A 17,810-nucleotide genomic window follows, 5' to 3' on the forward strand; every position below is an offset into this window, starting at 1 on the left:
TTTACTTTTGTTGCTTCTGTGATTCTGACCTTCGAATTATTATTATTGTTCTATTCTTATCTTGTTATTATTGTTGTTATTATTACCGTTATAATTGCAAACATTATTATCGATCTCTATGTATATCGATCTATGTGTTTTGATAGCGCGCTATCAGGTGCCGATCATTATAATATATGTTTGTAAACCCTTTGCCGGAACATCCTTTATACAGGACCAAACGAAGGATCCTTCCGGCAGCCATGATCATTCTCCTTTATCGAACTTATTTTTCTCGCGTTCTCTTGGCCGATTACGGGGATCGTTTTCCCCTCATTGCTTCGTAGAAACATATTTCAAATTTTGTTAAATTCGTTTCAGCTTCATTTCAAATTCAAATTGATTTAAATTTATCGTTATCCCATTAGAGAAAAAGAATAGATACCGATCTTGGTGTAAAAAGAATTGAAATGTTAATTCGTCATAGCAATCGATTCACATTGGGCGTGAATTCTCAGTTACGATAAGCACGATTTAAAAAGTATTTCTATCCGTGGAACACGGTGAAAATATCGGCGCGCAACAACTGACGTTTTTCTACGGCGCAGTATCGCGGGCTAGAGAAGTTTGGGCGTGGCAGCCGAAAGCAACGTGGCCAGGAGAACGCGAACGCAGACTCCAAACCCACGGTTCTCCGGCCAACTTTCAGTTCGAATCCTTCTTCCCACTTGCGGAGCAACCGGCGAAAGAGCAAACGGAAAAAAAAAGAATCGAAAGAAAAAAAGTCATAATTAAACGAGGAAAAAAAGAAAGACGAGAAACTGAAAACGAGAGAGAAATACGGTCTCGAAAAACACGGTCGATCGAATATGTTGAATATGTACGGTAACAAGATGATGGAAAACGGCGAGAGTGTGCATGAAGGATCAAGCAGATCCAGGATGGAGCAACTGGCACTGCGGGTCCTCGTCGAGGACAAGCAGGAAGTCTCGAGAGGGACGCTTCCGTCCGCGATGGCCTCGATCACAATGGTGCGTGAGAGGGATAAAGGGGTGTTAGATAGTGTGCCAATGAACGTTTTCAGCGAACACGATCTTACAGTATCGCTTCCTTCCGTTTTCCTATGTTTCACCGTAACGATTTCCGTTCCGCCTTTTTGTGCCAGAGAAATTACAATTTCGCCATCTTTTATTTCTTCATTTCGCTCGTTTCGATCCGTGAGACTATTTCATTTCTAAACCAGATTGTTCTAACGAAACGCAAGATGAAAATATCGAGCGGAGAAAGGAAGAAGCTAAGAGACATAGTTCCTCTAACATCTAAGCATCGTACGTTATTTCTCCTCTTTCGGGTTTTTTTCTATGAAAATTCCCAGGCGAACAACACGATATCAAAGATTGACCGAGGGTTGCGAACCTAGTAGGAGGATGATAGAGTGGAATGGAAGGAAAGAAAGAAGGATAGAAAAGCGGCGAGTGGGAGAGAGACTAGGTCTAGTTGGGGAAGCTCGTATTGATCGTTTCTGGGTCCATGTGACGCGCCTGCGTTTTGCCGTGGGGTAAAATCGTAGCGAGGGTAAACTATGGGAAGGAGGGTGGAAGAGCGAGAAGAGAGAGAGAGAGAGAGAGAGAGAAAGAGAGAGAGAGAGTGCCGTGCCGGGGTTCATATACCCCCAGGGCAACTGCAACGTTCCACCGTACCACCAACCAATCAATGGAGCTTCTCTACCTCTCTGTCTCACCCTGTTTCTCTCGCCTCTTCTCCCTCCGTCCATTCGTCATTCTTTTTCTCTCGGTTTTCCTCTCGTTCTATTCGCGACTCTTCGTCCATCATACGTAATATGATTGCATCGTACGCGTCACACACGCGCCGTCCCCTTCCCGAGATTTATACGGCATTAACGTTGACAACGCCGAGCATCCTGCCAACGCCACCCTTGCGGATGCGTGTACCCACGCACCGCGGCAATCTATCGAAACTTCGTTCGAGTTTAAACAGAGCTATGCTAATCCTGCTAACGAGTTATCGAGGACGAAAACGACGGCAATATAGGGAATGGAGGTAGTCAACGTGGCTCTCCTATTAAACATCACCCTAGGTCTTTGAATAAACGATGGTGCCGACATGAGTCGTGCCGTGAAAATTGTCCTGTCTCGTTTGATGTTGCTTATTTCTATCGCTATCTTTGAAGTCTCTCTGAGACTCTGAGCGGAGTTACAGCGTCGAATTTCATTAACCGTCTCGTTTCATTTCCATTCCTTTACCCGTGACGTCGATGACGCTTAAGTTAATGACATAGGTAGCCCCGATAGCTTTTTCTTCGTTTAATCAGCACGACGTATGAAAACCATGGCGCGTATCATCGTCGGCGAAAAGAATTTTTCGATCATCCGGCTATGACCGGACGCTACTTTTCTCATCACGAGCATTTGTTTACTTTACGTAATCACTCTTTGTGGTCTTCGAGGAGAGTAGTAAGGTTTCCCTGGGTATTCTGTGATACGATCATTGCCTCGTGAAAGAGAAACGATCCACGGATCGACGCGTACAATTGCGTTGAAACGACGACGGGAGAAGCGACGCCGAAGCGCGACCACCAACGAATCGATCGATCGCACCTTAATTAGCACAGCGATTACATACTCGCTTGATCGATTCACCACATTCGGCCTCTGTTTCTCTAGGTGGGGTCGGCTCGTCTGTTTCGTGCAGATGCTCGTTAAAATCGTCATCCCTCTTCTATCGTTTTCAACGATAATACCAACGTTCGACCCTCTGACGCGGAATATGTATATCCATCGACTATAGCAGAGGTGAAACGTTCTCTTGGTCGTTGAGAATTATTTATACGTCCTTTATAATTATTTATCCCCTCGCATGTTTAACTTTGTATTTAGGGAACTATTTTTATCAACGTTTACCGTTGCTCTTTCCGTTACTTTCATTGCCGTATTTCAGTTGTTTTCGTCACGCATCGAACTTATTCTGCACGGAATGCCTATAGGTCGAGAAATAGGAAAGTTAGTGGATTATCGACGAATCTCACCGGGAGTTCAGTGACCCTAGAAAAACTTCACGGACGGAATTACTGCTCCCGTGGCGGAGCTGAGTAGAATTATGCTCGTGCACGACCGTATAGGCGGATCGATGACGAAGGTGGGGCCAAACCCCAAAAACGTAGACTTCGACAGCTGGATCATAACGGAACGAAAGAACAGGGTTGTTCGATTCACGTTTGTCAACCACGTACCTACGAACGATTCACGATCTATGTTTCTTCATGCTTTTGATCTCTTCCACAGGAGGATATTAAATCTTTCTCGCTGAAAACTTCTTTATCGAAACGTTCGTAAAACATTACGCGAAAATCGAAATTACGAAACTACCGGTCATACGAGCGAATAAAAAGCGATTCTAGACATTAATAAGGACAAATTTCCCTCTTGGTTCAACGACCAGAATATTGTTTCGCCGTTGGTTGTCGCTAAGGCGATCAGAGGCCGGCAAACTTTCATAATTCCAACGGTAATGCGGTGACAACTTCCTGTCGCACCGTGTGGCCGGTTTTAAAGCCACCGAACATAATGGAACGCGTTCGCATATGCGTCCACTACGTGTCCCTATTTTTTTCTGCATACCGTTTCGCATCTGTTGCAAGTCCCGTACCCCGGTCCCAGTTTCGTTCCCTCTTTTCTCATGCGGCTAGACAATACCGACTTGCTCCCTCTTTCTCTTACTTTCGCCAACGTTAGGTCCGGTCATGTACGTAATATGCAAAGAACCTGGTTAATCGTTCGTGTCCCAACGAAAGCAGGAAGTCAATCGAAAAAATCGTTTCTTTGTTTAATTCGTTAAGGTGAGAGGATGTAGAGAACGTTTCTCGATAGTGATTTTAAACGAGAAATTGATAGGGGCAGCGATGTAAAGTATAAATTGTACTTTCGTTACGAAGGCAAGATGTTCTCGCTGTTCCTAATTATATCGAAAAATCTGAGTAGGTTGATGATACGGCTTATCGTCGTTCCAGTGCATAGATATGAGGCCAAGACAGGATTTTCCGTATACCTCCATCGTGTATATTTATAGTGTTTATACGTGGATGTATTTATAATTTCAGTAGTGGATGGTTGGTGGACAGTTGGTGCATGCACCGACGAGCTGTGTGCCGATTACTCGTGCTTTTGGAGCATTCAACGGTTAACACAACTCGAGTTCTTTCGAGTCAATTCGCTGTTCTTTCGAGTCAATTCGCTGTTCTTTCTAACCGGCTGCAAAGTGCAGAGACCTCTCGGACATTTATAAAAAGACTGGCGAATAATCGCCATTAAATTTTCGCAAGTTTGTGCAATAGCTTTAAAAATGATTCAAGGCGAGGATACATCAAACAGATGCGTGTCCAGGAAGTTCCCGCAAAATAGTTTGATTCGTTTGGCGCAGTGACGTAATATAACGGAAATGAATTTCCGAAAACACGAACTTGCGGTTATTGGCACGACCGCCAAGTGCTGCTCGGCTTGTTTCGTCAGCGCTGCATAATTTTGGCCTACTGTCATTTTCGAGACTGGCCTCGCTCGATCTGTGGAGATAAAGCCAGGGTAAGGTCAGGGATTCTTCCTCGTTACTTTCCCGCGTTCGTGACCAGCCACTTGCATCGCTTTTGGAAATTATTCATACCGGAAAGAATGAAAACAGTGCCAAAAATTTGTTTAACCAACAATCGGCAAAACTCTAAACAAATCGAGCAGAAAGTGCGTACGTAGGAAGCGACGATCGATGAATCAAAGTAAAGCAATTGGAGTGGGATAATCGGGCAGAAGCTTCCCCGAGTACGTCGACTTTATCCTTGAGATTTTTCACCTCGTTGACTTTGACTCTCGCACGAGTTGTAGTGTTTTGTCAGACGCGGATTTTTCTTTTTTTTTTTCTTGCCGGTTCTCCTCGAAAGATTCAATTTCATGGTCTTTGGCAAATGGCCACCAGCGAGTTTCGACGATGTAATTCATGGTTTCGAGTTCACTACCGATCGAGTGCGGCCTCGTAAGGGGTAAAAGTACTCTTGTATCGACGCGATAGCGCACCGAGACGACGGGGGTCAAAATCCGTGAAGGGGTGGTCATGATCTGATGCAAGGGGTGATGCAAGCAGGGTGAGGGAGGCTGGAGGAGGGCGGTATACCTTCTGCCTCGTAATGTTGGGGAGCCATGTTGCAAACATTTCCTAACGAACAAACCCCTGCAAACATCTCGAGAGGACATTGAAATATTGTATGTGAACTGTCTGTACTTTGTCGACTCTCTTGTTAACAGAACGCGATTGAAACAAAGCGACAGGTGTTACTTTTAAACCCAACGACAGAATAAACAAAAATCGTGACGCGCTACTCGACTCTCGAGATTGTAAGCGTTCAAGAGCGAACCGTGAAAGATTTATAGCTTTACTTTGCAAATAATTTAAACGCCGTGATACAGCGTGGAAATTCAAAATTTGGCAAAACTAGACGAGGGGAAAAAAAAAGGATGTTTAGAGGGGCCAGAGAGTTCGATCGGCGATGGGAGGTCACAGTTTATTTAAGAACGCGCATACGTCTCTTATTAGTTCGATCGGCAACCCCTCGCAGTGTACGCGCGAGTCGGTAGGAGGAGATACGTAATAAAACGAGGGGTTCGTAGTGGGCTGGCGACGAGCTTAGCCGAGGGTGCGCGATCGCTACCGAATCAAGCCGACGTTGACCGAACGAGCTCGCCGAGCTGTGCAAGCCGCTTGAACGCGACTGGCGTGTCCAGTCTCTAGGCAGCCTCCGCCCGTGTTGTATCGTTATTTCCGTTTCCTTAGTATAGTGTTTAACGCTTTAATTTCTAGTCTCGCGTAACCCTCTACACATTCACATATACACGCATATACATACACACGTATATCGTATTCTATTTTTTTTACACACATACATACACACATACGCGCACGCGCACATATACACGTACGTTTACATCATACCCACCGTATACCTCCGACCCCTCGTTTTCTTTATCACGATCGACGAATACGAAATTTGGTGATCCCGTTTTACGACGATATCGAACGCGACTAATTTTCGGCAGAGCCGCTCGTACACGTACACGTACACTCACACGTATGTGCTCGTCAAAGTGAAACCGAGGGACCGTCGACCAGGAGGCGAGCATAAATGCCGATTTACGAGCGCTCGCGTCGTACTTTTCTTTCATTGATTTCCCCTTCTGTTCCGGGCGGCGGTGCGAGAGCGTGATAGTAGGTGCACATAAAGAGAGAGAGAGAGTTAGAGAGAAGACCAGGGACCGGCGCGATACATCGATCAGCACCACGAGAGTAGTCGCGTAGCACGGGCCAGTTGCACGTTGCTCGGTTTCGCGTGCGACCGAAAAGAGCTTTCGGAAGAGAAAAGGGAATAAACGTCGAGAGACGGAGAGGAAAAATAGTACGGAGAGTGTCGCGTCTCGAAAAAATAAAGAAAAGTGTTTTCTGTGTTTCTGTGTGGATGTGTGTCGTGTGCTTACGCGTGCGTCGATCGTAAAGATAGAAAGGTGTGGATTCTGAAAAGACCGTGGAAACAGGTAAGCCGGGTTGAAGATTCGTTCTCTTCGCTTGCTCGGGTTTCCCCGATTTTCATTTGTCTTCCATCCACTTTAATCGCAAATATCTCATTGTCAGTGAGAGATACGCTGGATGCTGCGTGTGCAGCAGCTCGTTCTTCGAGGGGTTTCGGAGCACGTGCCTCGCGAGTTTCGTGGCACATTCTCATTCTCACCCTTTGCTTTCTGCATGCTTTCGTCGTCGTCGTTCTTTCTACACGCCACCCGTCCGCCGCTTCGGCCCCACCATCATCCTCATGACCGCCACTTGCCTTTACCCTTTTCCCCTCTGCTGTGTGCCGCTGCTACATATTCCTTTCCGATAGCAGGACGAGCTACTGCGTTTTTGCATGGCTCGCGTGTACATGCGTGCGTGCGTGTGTGCTTTCTCGCGCGGAAAGGGGCGTCAGCGAGCGCGGGAGGGGATTCCCTTGGAATTGTAGCGAGAGGAAGGGGTCTCGTGCGCGCACCACAGAAAGCGAGAAAGAGGGAGACAACTCCCGAACCACGACCGAGCGAGAAAGATAGAGGGAAGGGTGAGGGAGGGGTGAACCAGCGAGGCAGGGACCGAGGAGTCGCGCTCGTATTGATCGGTCCCGGCCACGCGATTTTCACGATCCGTCGCCATGGCCACCTGGCCACCGGCTGAAGATCGTATCTGCCAAGCATACGTGAAAATCGAACTTTAACCCCCTGCAAGACCCACCTGCTACCTTCGTTCGAAATTTAGATTGTCTTCGAGGAAATCTCCGGATATCCTCCCCTCAAGGATACTGAATCCTCTCCTCTTCGTTATTTCTGTTAGCTGCATTATTTATAACCGGTATAGTATATTAATTCCTTAATTTACAACGTCGAATTATAAATGACGGACTATAGTTTCAACGTAATAAAAACAGGCTATACTCTTAGCAAAGTTTCGTACGAACTCTAATTTCAGTTGCAGTTCATTACACCGAGGATCATTAAGTAGAAATTACGCGTAATACTTCGCATAATTTTTCTATATCGTTAAGCGCTTTACAAAGTATACGAAACCGTAATTATCGTAATTTTCAATCTCGTTTCGTAATCTCTGTCTTTAAAAAAAAATTTGATTCGATGTACGATACTTAAACACCTGCGAGTTAAAATTAAAGGCGATAAAGAAACTTGGAAGGCTATCTGTCGCTGAACGATTCCCCGAGAGACGATCGTAAACGGAGATCGACTTTTGCGAGGCCCAGTCTGGCGAAATGGGGTGGCTTTCCGCATTGTGCCGCGGACAACCCCAGGTTGCGCGTATATGCGTACACGCATCCATGCATAACGTTCATTGTCGTCGGATAATGACGGTGGCACGGGAGTCGCGTTTCGAAGTCACCGGCGAACGATACTTTTTCGATGCGTTCTTCTCGTCCGACAATGGGGTTTCTCGGCTTCCATTCTGCCGTCCTAAAATATCGCGATGCCGGCCATCGGAGTAACAGAGACAGAGAGAACGTGGATCGATAACTACGGAAGATGCGGGGCTACGATAACTGCTAGCTCCGACATTTTCTCCGACTGCTGAGCGCGCCTTTTTTCCTCGCCTCGTTCGTAAACACCATCAAGCTTACCAAGCAATCTGTTGAAGAATACCGTCGACACTTTTCGAAGGGGTTCGTTCTGTGCCATACACACAACATACACAGTCTACGGATGATCTTCGAACAATCTTTTGCTTCTACTAAAAGTTTTGCTATTCTTAACGCGCCGGCGACCACTGACGCGATGTTATATCTTTTTGGAAAATTAGAGATCGTGATATTTATAGGCAGCAGACTCTTGGAGTCTTATAATTTTCTGGTATAAGGTTTCTGTAAAATTACTAACCACGAGCGTAGCGATATAGGTTTCGTGGATTTAAAATTTCGTGGAACGTTCGTCCTGAGTTAGGCTTCCTTCCTTCAAGAGGATTCGATTCCCCTAATAGGAAATGTTGTTGGAAACCTTTCGAAAGGCTCCCAGGAGGTCTTTGACACCCTGTAACCGTAACACGGAAAGCTATGTCCGATGCGTTTCGAATAGAAAATTTGAACTAACACGGGCGTCCGCCGTTGTAGTTTATTCTTTCCCATGTCTGGTGTTGAATACGGCACATTATTCGGTGCATACGATAAAAGCTATCTATCCTATACATATAATAAAAGATATCTCATGAGAGAACGTGGTCAGTTCGATTGGGGTGACCACAGCCATGAGACACAGAGGCTCCCAGCGTGGGGTGGCTCCAAGGACAGCTGATGACTACGTTGAACGACTGACAGAGGCTAGGAGGCGGAAGGGAAAGAGAGAATTAAAATGTACACCATCGATAGCTCGTGCCGGGTCTGATATACGTACATGTCGTGGCAGCTGTGTGTATTCGCCTTAACCATGAACACCATCGGCACCCTACGGCCATCGCGTATAATTCCCCTTTCTCTCTTTCCCTTTTTTTCTTTTCTCCTTTTATTTTGTTCGCTTTCTGTCTCTTTCGCTCGAGGCGTGTGCGACCACATACCGGGTGTTTCGATCGAAATTACCTAATTCTTCTTACGAGTACGTTGGAATAGAAATCGATAGACGATCGTTCGTCGAGATCATTGCACCTTTTGAACTAGAAAATATTAAGCGTTAAGTTTCTACGTCCATTCATTTTTTAAGTTTCCACGCCACTTTCGCTACGTTTGATTAGACATTTGTTAAAAATATCATTTGTCGTATTAGAAGAAAGAATTTGGTATATAATGAAGTTTAGTTGGAAAAAAGATATACAAAATTTTAAAAGGGAATGGAATGGTAGACGTACGATTGATATTGGACACCCTGTAAACGCATCGAGTTCGGTGGTTTGGATGGAAGGGCGGAAGGGGAAGGCACGAGGGAGGCGAGCCCTTTAAACCAGAAAGGGGGGTCGTCGCCCCTTTAAATTATCCGCATTTCTATTGGACCTTACCCTCGTCCCTACCAACCACCACCTCCGCCTGTTCTTTTCACGCTGTGTTTTGAAAGTCATTGTCAGATTACGTCAGCATCCAGTTGCGTGAACCATGAATTTTCGTAAGTTGCCCGTGACCGCGCCGCGCGTCTTGTCTTTTCCAGTTGCTTTTAATTTAATCTACGAGAAAGATAATGATCCTCGCGTGTCGTTATAGCTAAAAAAAAAAAAAAGATAAAGAAAAAAAAGGGGAAAAAAACCTTTTTCAAATACTTAAAAAAATTCTTCGTCGTGAACGAATCGATTTGAACATTTCGTATATATGTATTAAGAACTGTTTGTAATGCTTTGTTTTCATTAGCGAAAATATGCTTGTTACCATGTAAATACCTAATATGAGCAAAGACCTATGTCTCTTCGAATTTGTATTGTCAGTGCCGCAAGAAGCTTATGCATCATTTACAGCGTGTTGATTAACAGGCGTTTTTACGTCCTTCAAAATTCCAACGACAGCCCGTGTTTATACTTGTCTGTTTCTTCCTGTGTTCTTCCTCGTCGCCTCGATAACCTAACTTTGACATGTTATTTGAATTTATCGAGGAGCCGCTAGCGAGATATCAATATTATCGTTGGGATAATTATTTCAATAAAAATAAAAGTACATGCGAAATTCAGTGTCCGCGAGTAGTCGTATCGAAACCGGGAATTTATCGTTATAATTTTACAAAATATTCGAACAACGTTTCAATGGTTGAGTATCACTGTCTGTCTCTTGAGATCTCAGTGACACACTTGTTTCCTTACACGATAAATAAACAACAAGGTGATCGATTGCATTGTAATAAAGAGCTTTAGAAGGTATCGTCGATCGGTAGACGCCAGACGATTGACATTATCGATGCTGACCCAAGAGAGTACCGAGAGATAGAGGACGAAACTATTTTAACAAAATACATAGAAGCTAAAAAGAAACGTATCAGCTATTCGTTGCGTAACGATAAAAGGACGCTTTCTTGTTTCAGATTTCGTACGTAGTTAGAGAGAACTCGGTAGAAGACTGCAATGATGGCGAACGGAATGGACACAGTCGTGCAACAAAATGGTGGATCCACCCTCGGACAGGCCTCGCAGGAAGAGTCCAAGACGAATCTCATTGTAAATTATTTGCCACAGAGCATGACACAGGATGAGATTCGATCCCTCTTTGCGAGCATAGGCGAGGTGGAGAGCTGCAAGTTGATTCGCGATAAACTCACCGGTAAGTCAAACTTCCACTGCATCCGTTATCGCGGTCGATGCTGAACGATCGTTATTGAGAAATTTGGAGAAAACTGCTTGTTCCAGTTTGATAGAATAACAGACAGTTTCTCATTGTTGTGATAATTTTAGCGGAAACTATTACTATTACGATAGTACGGATAAACGTTCAACATAAGAAGAAGTTACGTCTTTCTACACTTGTTTATCGATTTCTAGACGTTACCGAGGGACGGTGTTTAGTCTTGCTCGAGTATTCGGCATCGATTCGTCTGCGCCTGTTTATTTTGTATCAGTCCCCTTTGAAAGCCTTTTCAAATCGAATCGTAAAGACGCGATACAACTACGGTACACAGTATAAATCATTAGGTCACAAGTTGAATAATACAAATATCGCGGTTTCAAACATCACGTTCCCATTGATTTCCTACATTTTTATCATGATACTAAACACTCGTAATGTCACTCCAGACGATATTTCTTTAAAGTACCAACAATCAGTCAGAGTTCTTCTTTCCTTCGAACAATCGTACGAAGAGGAAGAGCTACACCACACGTTTTCATAGTCCAAGAATCCATCGAATTTTTATCGATAATCTCGGGATGCTCGCCGAGGAATAAAGGAACGATTACGCAACGTCGTGTTTTCGTTATCTTGGTCGATGAATTTTTCCGCTGCGCTGACTGACCGTGCACGTTCGAGTGCGCGTAATCCAGCGTAATTTCGCCTGGCGTACTCCCGTCTCTGAATTCCGTGCGTTAGTGGAGAGCACGTGCGTGGACGTCGCGACGCTATTTCGGGCGTCGGAGTAGCGGGGGCGTCGTTTGGTTCGAGCCTCTGCCGCTTTATATTCGACCTCGCCGCGATCTCTCAGGGCCGTATTGCACCGCCTGCGTTTCCTGTTTTTCAAAAACACTCGCCGCTGTCACGTACTCGTTTACTCAATGAACGAACACACGTTTACTGTACGCGAACTCTGCCTTTTCTTCGAATCATACCTTTTAATAATCGTAAAAGACGGAAATATCGATCTACGTGTATCTATCGTTTTTTAAGTGTCCGATAGTCTAATATGACGGTTTATTTTTCTGTTACAGGTCAGAGTTTAGGTTACGGTTTTGTTAACTATCACCGGCCTGAGGATGCTGAGAAGGCGATAAACACGCTCAACGGTCTTCGTCTGCAAAACAAAACGATCAAGGTTCGTTCTCCTTAAATACTTTTAGACATATCAAACTATCTATTTATTAGGATTTCTTTAGATATATATTTGGAAATAAATACTTGACTTGCGAGCTAAAGTTCCCATGAATGATCTGATTTATACGCAATACACGGGTTATATGCTATCACGAACTCGAGTCTACTTTTAATCCCAGTCTAACAGAGCCTTTCATTAACGCATTTACATAGTTTGGCCAGAAATAAATTAGCCACAACTCGGGAACAAAAGGCTCGCGAAAATCTGTAATAGCTTGTCGTTATTGCGTTTTCTCGCGAAGCCGCGCTTTGGAGTCATTATTTTGTCAAAGCTAATTATTTGAAATATGTTATACGAACGAGATTATTCATGATATTAGACGGTGTGGCGATGATGGAAATAGGCTGGCGTGAATTCAAAGACACTATCGCATCTGCTATTTATTAACTCCACCAGAACAGATAAAATTGTTCCGCTCACGTACCACGTACATGATGTTAATCCACTGAAAAAAGAAGATTGAAGTAGAGTGTCTCCTATCTCTAGTTCCTTCCGAGTCACGTATAACGCATCTACCTACAAACTTTTCTAATTCCGACTTGCGTTACTTTTTTATCGGTTGGTATAATTAACGAGTGTTCACCTTGGCAGGTATCGTACGCGAGACCGAGCAGCGAGGCGATCAAAGGGGCAAACCTGTACGTGAGCGGTTTGCCGAAGAACATGACGCAACAAGACCTGGAGAATCTGTTCAACCCATATGGCAGAATCATCACATCGCGGATACTTTGCGACAACATCACCGGTAAGTTGCTAATTACCTGACAACTGACGAGGATCGTATCGGTCAGTAGAATGTAATCAGCCCTGTGGAAGGCCATGGAATTCGGCAGCTCTAAGGGAAAAAATGCCGTTTCCCTTCGCTTAGTTCGAAGAGCAAAGTAGATTGGGACCGCGCGAATCAGACTCGCGTCCGTTCAATTAGGAGATTCGTTAGGAAGCTTGGTGAACAATTTGACGAAGAATTATAAAAAGTAGGCCATGGGGTTTTAGTCGTATTGTGGGGTGGATCGGTGCGCCTGCAATCAGAGCGAGAACGAACACGATCGTTGTGAACGAGTGACGAATATTTCAATTAAATTTTAGACAGCGAACGAGAACGCTGTATACACTTTTCGTTGGTCGATGTCGTCTCGGAGCTGCGTGATCTCGTTTACGCATCTTTCATTCCGATCTGTTTAACGATTGCTACTTTCTTCCTCTCTTTTTCTCTCGTCCATTTTTCTCTTTAGTTAGTAACAAAGAACACTTTGTATTCGAGATCATTCGAGAGGACACACGATCGCAAATTTTCGTTTTTGATTCCATACTCTTTTGTCTTTTTTTCGCTCGTTATTGTTATTTACGTTCTCAGCTTACTTTTTTGTTAGCAGTGCATTCTATTTGCATCCCCAGTTTCACGCACAGCCTCATGGCCTAACCACCCTGTACCGTTACATTTCTTTTATATCCATATTGACGTTTTTCGTTGTTAGTTCCTCTGATTGTGAGTTGTTACCTTTCATTTTGATACATTCGTTACCATCGTTCGCACGATTAATCAGTTCTGATTTTGTTTCTCTTTTTTTCTTTTTTGGTTCCTTCTTTTGGTTGCTGTTTTTCGTACTGTGTCATTAATTTTTGGTGTTCTACCGTTATAGCTTGATAATTTTATTTATTTTCTTATTACGACACTGATGTTAGGATACGTATCGTACGTGGAATCCATCTCTGTTTCTTCCTTCGTTCCTGGCTTGCTTGTATTACACTCGTTCCACAGTGCGATCCTCGATTCGAACGATCAATTTCTGTTTTTTCTTTTCTTTTCCTTTTTTTCTTTTCTTTTCTTCATTGTTGTTGCGTTTCGTTTCTTTGCATTTTTCACTTTATCTTCGAGTACTGTTTGATACTTTGCGTTTTACAACAGAAAGCAAACAAAAACGAGACTTCTTTACATACTTAAGGACGAAGAAATTTTTAGGCGTAAAACATCTAACAGAATGATCGCTCGCCCCTTATTCATCTCATTGCGACCAATTTTGATTTATTGTTTCTTCAGACACCGATTATTTTGATTATCCGACATCACGAAAGAGTGAATATCATACGAGGAACGTTGTCGAAATTTATTTCAAGATCGAACGTCTTTTTTCTCTGTGCCTAGTGTTGAATCCATTTGAAACCTCATGCTCTATTTATTTGTTCCTTTCTTTCAATTTGAATTCATCGTAATTTTAAGATCACGAGATTCAATACTTTTCGAGAAAAAAGCGTTCTCCCTTTGTTTTCTTTCTACTACTTTCTTTTCTTATTTTCTTCTTTCTTTTATTCTCGTCAATTTTTATTCTTTCTTCCGGTTATTCGTTATTACATACCCTCCCACCTAGACGAATCAGGGGCGAGCGAATCGTGTATGCTGCCAGTTGACTTTTAACGTGATATGATTTTTTCCGTTTCTGTTTAGTACGACAGTTTGTGACCGGCGGCGGAGACTATTTGCCCGGTACGTAACTCATACAACTCTTTTTTCTTTTCCCTCATTACGTCGAAGCTCAAACAAAAGCAGCCGTTTTTCAGTCAATTTTTTTTCAATTTTTTTAAATTGTTCTTCTATTGTTTTCCTTCGTATGCTTCGGTTTTCGTTCGTCTCGCGAAACAATTACTTAGACTGTCGCCGATATAAAAGATTAAGTTAAATTTATATTATTAGCAACGGAGAGAACAGGAAGTAAGAGAATCAATTTCTCGCGAGGATCGAACGATCAACCATGCAAAACAAGAGAAAAAGAGAAATCAATAGAAGATAAGTGTGACTTCTTGTTCTCTCCTATTTAATTTTATAATTTTATATTACTTCCTTTTTGATTTTCTCATTGGCTGCTTTTTTTCACGTGACCGCGACAACAGCTACAAGACCAAAATTTTTAATCCCGAGCGCCATTTTTGTTTCTTTACGCTTTTTGTCGTTTGTTATGATTATGATTTTGCGACCGTGCCCTCGATCCATGGCACACACGAACACAGACACACACACAAACTCACGCACGCACACACACGCACACGCACACCTTCTCGCCTCCTTTTTGCCGCGTTACCAAACTCATTCAGCTTCACGGGTATTGCTTCAAAGAGAAAACATGATCGACTCACTCGAGAACACACGACATCGGTGTAAAGAAACGAATCTGTGCGCACCGAGCCACTCGTTCGAATGCACTTGGTTGCATTCTACACAGAATTCGTCGTTGATCACGGGGTGGAAAGTACAAGAAGAAGGTTCGCTGGCATTCACGATCGATTTATTAGAAATCGCCGAGTATCGTTAATGCAAAGGCAACTTTCTTCGACGAATTGGATTGCTATTGAAATGTTTCTATTAAACAATTACGATTTGTAGCTGATGGATTTCATAGAAGGTTATTTGTTACCGCGTTTCTTGAGGATTCCAAGATTTTCCAAGTAAACTGCGTTCCAATGTTTTACGTATATCTATAGATAGAAAATATAAGCAATAGCTCACGAATACTTCCTTGATAATAGTAGTTTGTATTTTCCTTCGCTTAATTCCTCAAAATTATCCGCGATCATCGTTCGAGCGGATTCATCGCAATGCAAATTCCCCGCCTTTGCGACACCTACGAAACTCGTAGCGACAGTTTGGTTGGAAGATCTTGAATCATCGAGAGATTTCTCGTAACGTCAAGAATCGCATGTACGCGTAGTCACTCAACAGTCAACGAGGAATCTGCCAAAGTTCTCATATCTTCGGTATCCGTTATTCGTTCGATAAAAACGTGAAAGAATGATAGTCTAATGAATAACTTGAACCGATTGACTGACAGGATTGTCGAAAGGGGTCGGTTTCATAAGGTTCGACCAGCGGGTCGAGGCCGAGAGGGCGATTCAAGAGTTAAACGGTACCGTTCCGAAGGGCTCATCCGAGCCGATCACCGTCAAGTTCGCCAACAATCCGAGTAACAACAACAAGGCGATACCGCCGTTGGCCTATCTGGCACCGCAGGCGACCCGACGATATGGCGGCCCGATCCACCATCCAACCGGCCGCTTCAGGTACATTCCACTGTCGCCACTATCCAGGTACCTACTCGCCTCTACTCGCTCTACCCAAAGATCTCTCTCTTACTCTTTTTCTCTTCTTCTTTTCTACCTTATTTTCTTCTTCACCTTCTTCGCCTTCTTCTTCTTCTTTTTCTTCTATTTCCATTTAGTTCGATTCAGTTTCATTTCCTTTCTCCGATTCAGTTCCTCTTTTCCGTTCCATTTTTTAGGTTTGTTTAGCGTCTCGTTCAATAGAGCGCATACTCGGCGTGATCCATCGATCGATTGATAATGAATGAAGAAAGCTCAAGGTTTAAATTTGATAGTTGCTCGCAACGATGTGACCCGTAGAGTCTTTGAAACGATTGGTCGATCGATTCGCTGTTTGTCTCTTTCTCTTTGTTTACGCACTCACCGTTTAAGTACCTGAGTACACTGCAGGCTCCTCCTTACGCACCTCATCTACCATACGATATATTACCTCGTCTTCATATTTTCTTTTCATTTCTTTTCTTTCTTTTTCTTTTTCTCTCTTTCATCTTAGATTCGTCTATTCGATGTTCGACTACGTGTGAGCATGTTTCAACGCGATCAAAGTTTCATCTTGCCCGTCTCTTAAGTGCACATTTCTCATCGAGATTTTAGTTTGTGTCACGTGTTCTCTTTCACGAAGAATGGTCGTCGCGGTTATGAAAAGTCAAATTTTCAATACGAACGACTTTGCACTATCGTTGTCAGTGATACTTACGAAATATAATAAACGCGATAGAGAATTCATACGCGCGAAAGAAAATCAGAGCAAATACGCATCAGAAAAATGTGTAGACCAGACAGGTGCTACCAGTCGGGCAATCGTTGGAAACCTTTCAATCGAGCGTAGAATCGATGTTGCGATATCAATATTTCACGATCACCTGTGACACACGGTGAAACGCGGGAATGAAACAACGTGTATCGAGGTTTAATCTAATCGAGACCCGTGTTAATTGAAATCACTGGTAGTTACACGTAGAACGTCGTCCGGCCTTTCTTCATCGTATCATTAGCACCAGCGATTATTCCCTTGATTTCTTCTATTACTTGGATCGTTTTCTATTCCATTCCTCCGAACATCACCTATCCAATCGCCCTTTCCCAACGAACGAGTGGTACAAGGTGGTCTCCAAAGTTAATTACCAATTACCTAGATGTAAGTCTATTGATCCAGAAAAAAATCGCATTTGATCGCGCATGAAAGACAGAAGACTGATCCTTGACCACTCTGGAAACATGGAGGAGCAAGGCACATACAAACGTTCTGTTATTTCTGTAAGTTTTCTTGGTTTTGATCTTCGCGATCCACGGTAAGCTGGCTCGTCGAAACGATTTTATTCTTTTTTAGCACGATGGTATGATTGAAACGACGATGTGTGACAGAAAATTTGTTGAATAATTTCTCATTCGTAGAAACGCGAGGAAGGTTTCGTGGTCCTCGGAAATGCGTTACCGTGGATGCGAGGCTGACGACGAATTCGATTAAAATGGAGTTGAGAAACGTCGATAACAAAACAGACTAGAAAAAGCAATTCTCGTCTCTCCTTCGTTCCGCGTTTCTGTGCCTCTGCAATACACGACGCGTGCCATCACGAAAAAAAAAGAAAAAAAGAAAAAAAAAGTTATCATTCAGAGACATGATATAACGAACGAAGATGACGATAAAGACTTTCCCTCATCATGTCATCGTGTCAT

At 43.5% G+C, this 17,810-nt stretch overlaps 1 protein-coding gene across 15 annotated transcripts in view; it reads left to right on the plus strand.

Moving 5' to 3' along the window:
- LOC122569841 (ELAV-like protein 2) overlaps nucleotides 1–17,810 on the plus strand; it is a 39,688-nt gene that overhangs the window by 13,626 nt on the left and 8,252 nt on the right. For 2 of the 15 annotated variants that reach the window (XM_043732131.1, XM_043732215.1), the window contains exons 1-6: nucleotides 4,233–6,566; nucleotides 10,548–10,783; nucleotides 11,881–11,984; nucleotides 12,636–12,789; nucleotides 14,488–14,526; nucleotides 15,866–16,121. In XM_043732131.1, coding sequence (XP_043588066.1) covers nucleotides 10,588–10,783; nucleotides 11,881–11,984; nucleotides 12,636–12,789; nucleotides 14,488–14,526; nucleotides 15,866–16,121 — 749 coding nt within the window. In that variant the 5' untranslated portion in view covers nucleotides 4,233–6,566; nucleotides 10,548–10,587. Of the gene's footprint in view, nucleotides 1–4; nucleotides 1,011–4,223; nucleotides 6,567–10,547; nucleotides 10,784–11,652; nucleotides 11,749–11,880; nucleotides 11,985–12,635; nucleotides 12,790–14,487; nucleotides 14,527–15,865; nucleotides 16,122–17,810 lie in introns of those variants that run through there. The other 13 variants (XM_043731643.1, XM_043731564.1, XM_043731733.1 and 10 more) reach the window with 12 other exon arrangements.

The sequence above is a fragment of the Bombus pyrosoma genome, linkage group LG1, assembly GCF_014825855.1.
Source record: "Bombus pyrosoma isolate SC7728 linkage group LG1, ASM1482585v1, whole genome shotgun sequence".
In the NCBI taxonomy this organism is placed as follows: domain Eukaryota; kingdom Metazoa; phylum Arthropoda; class Insecta; order Hymenoptera; family Apidae; genus Bombus; species Bombus pyrosoma.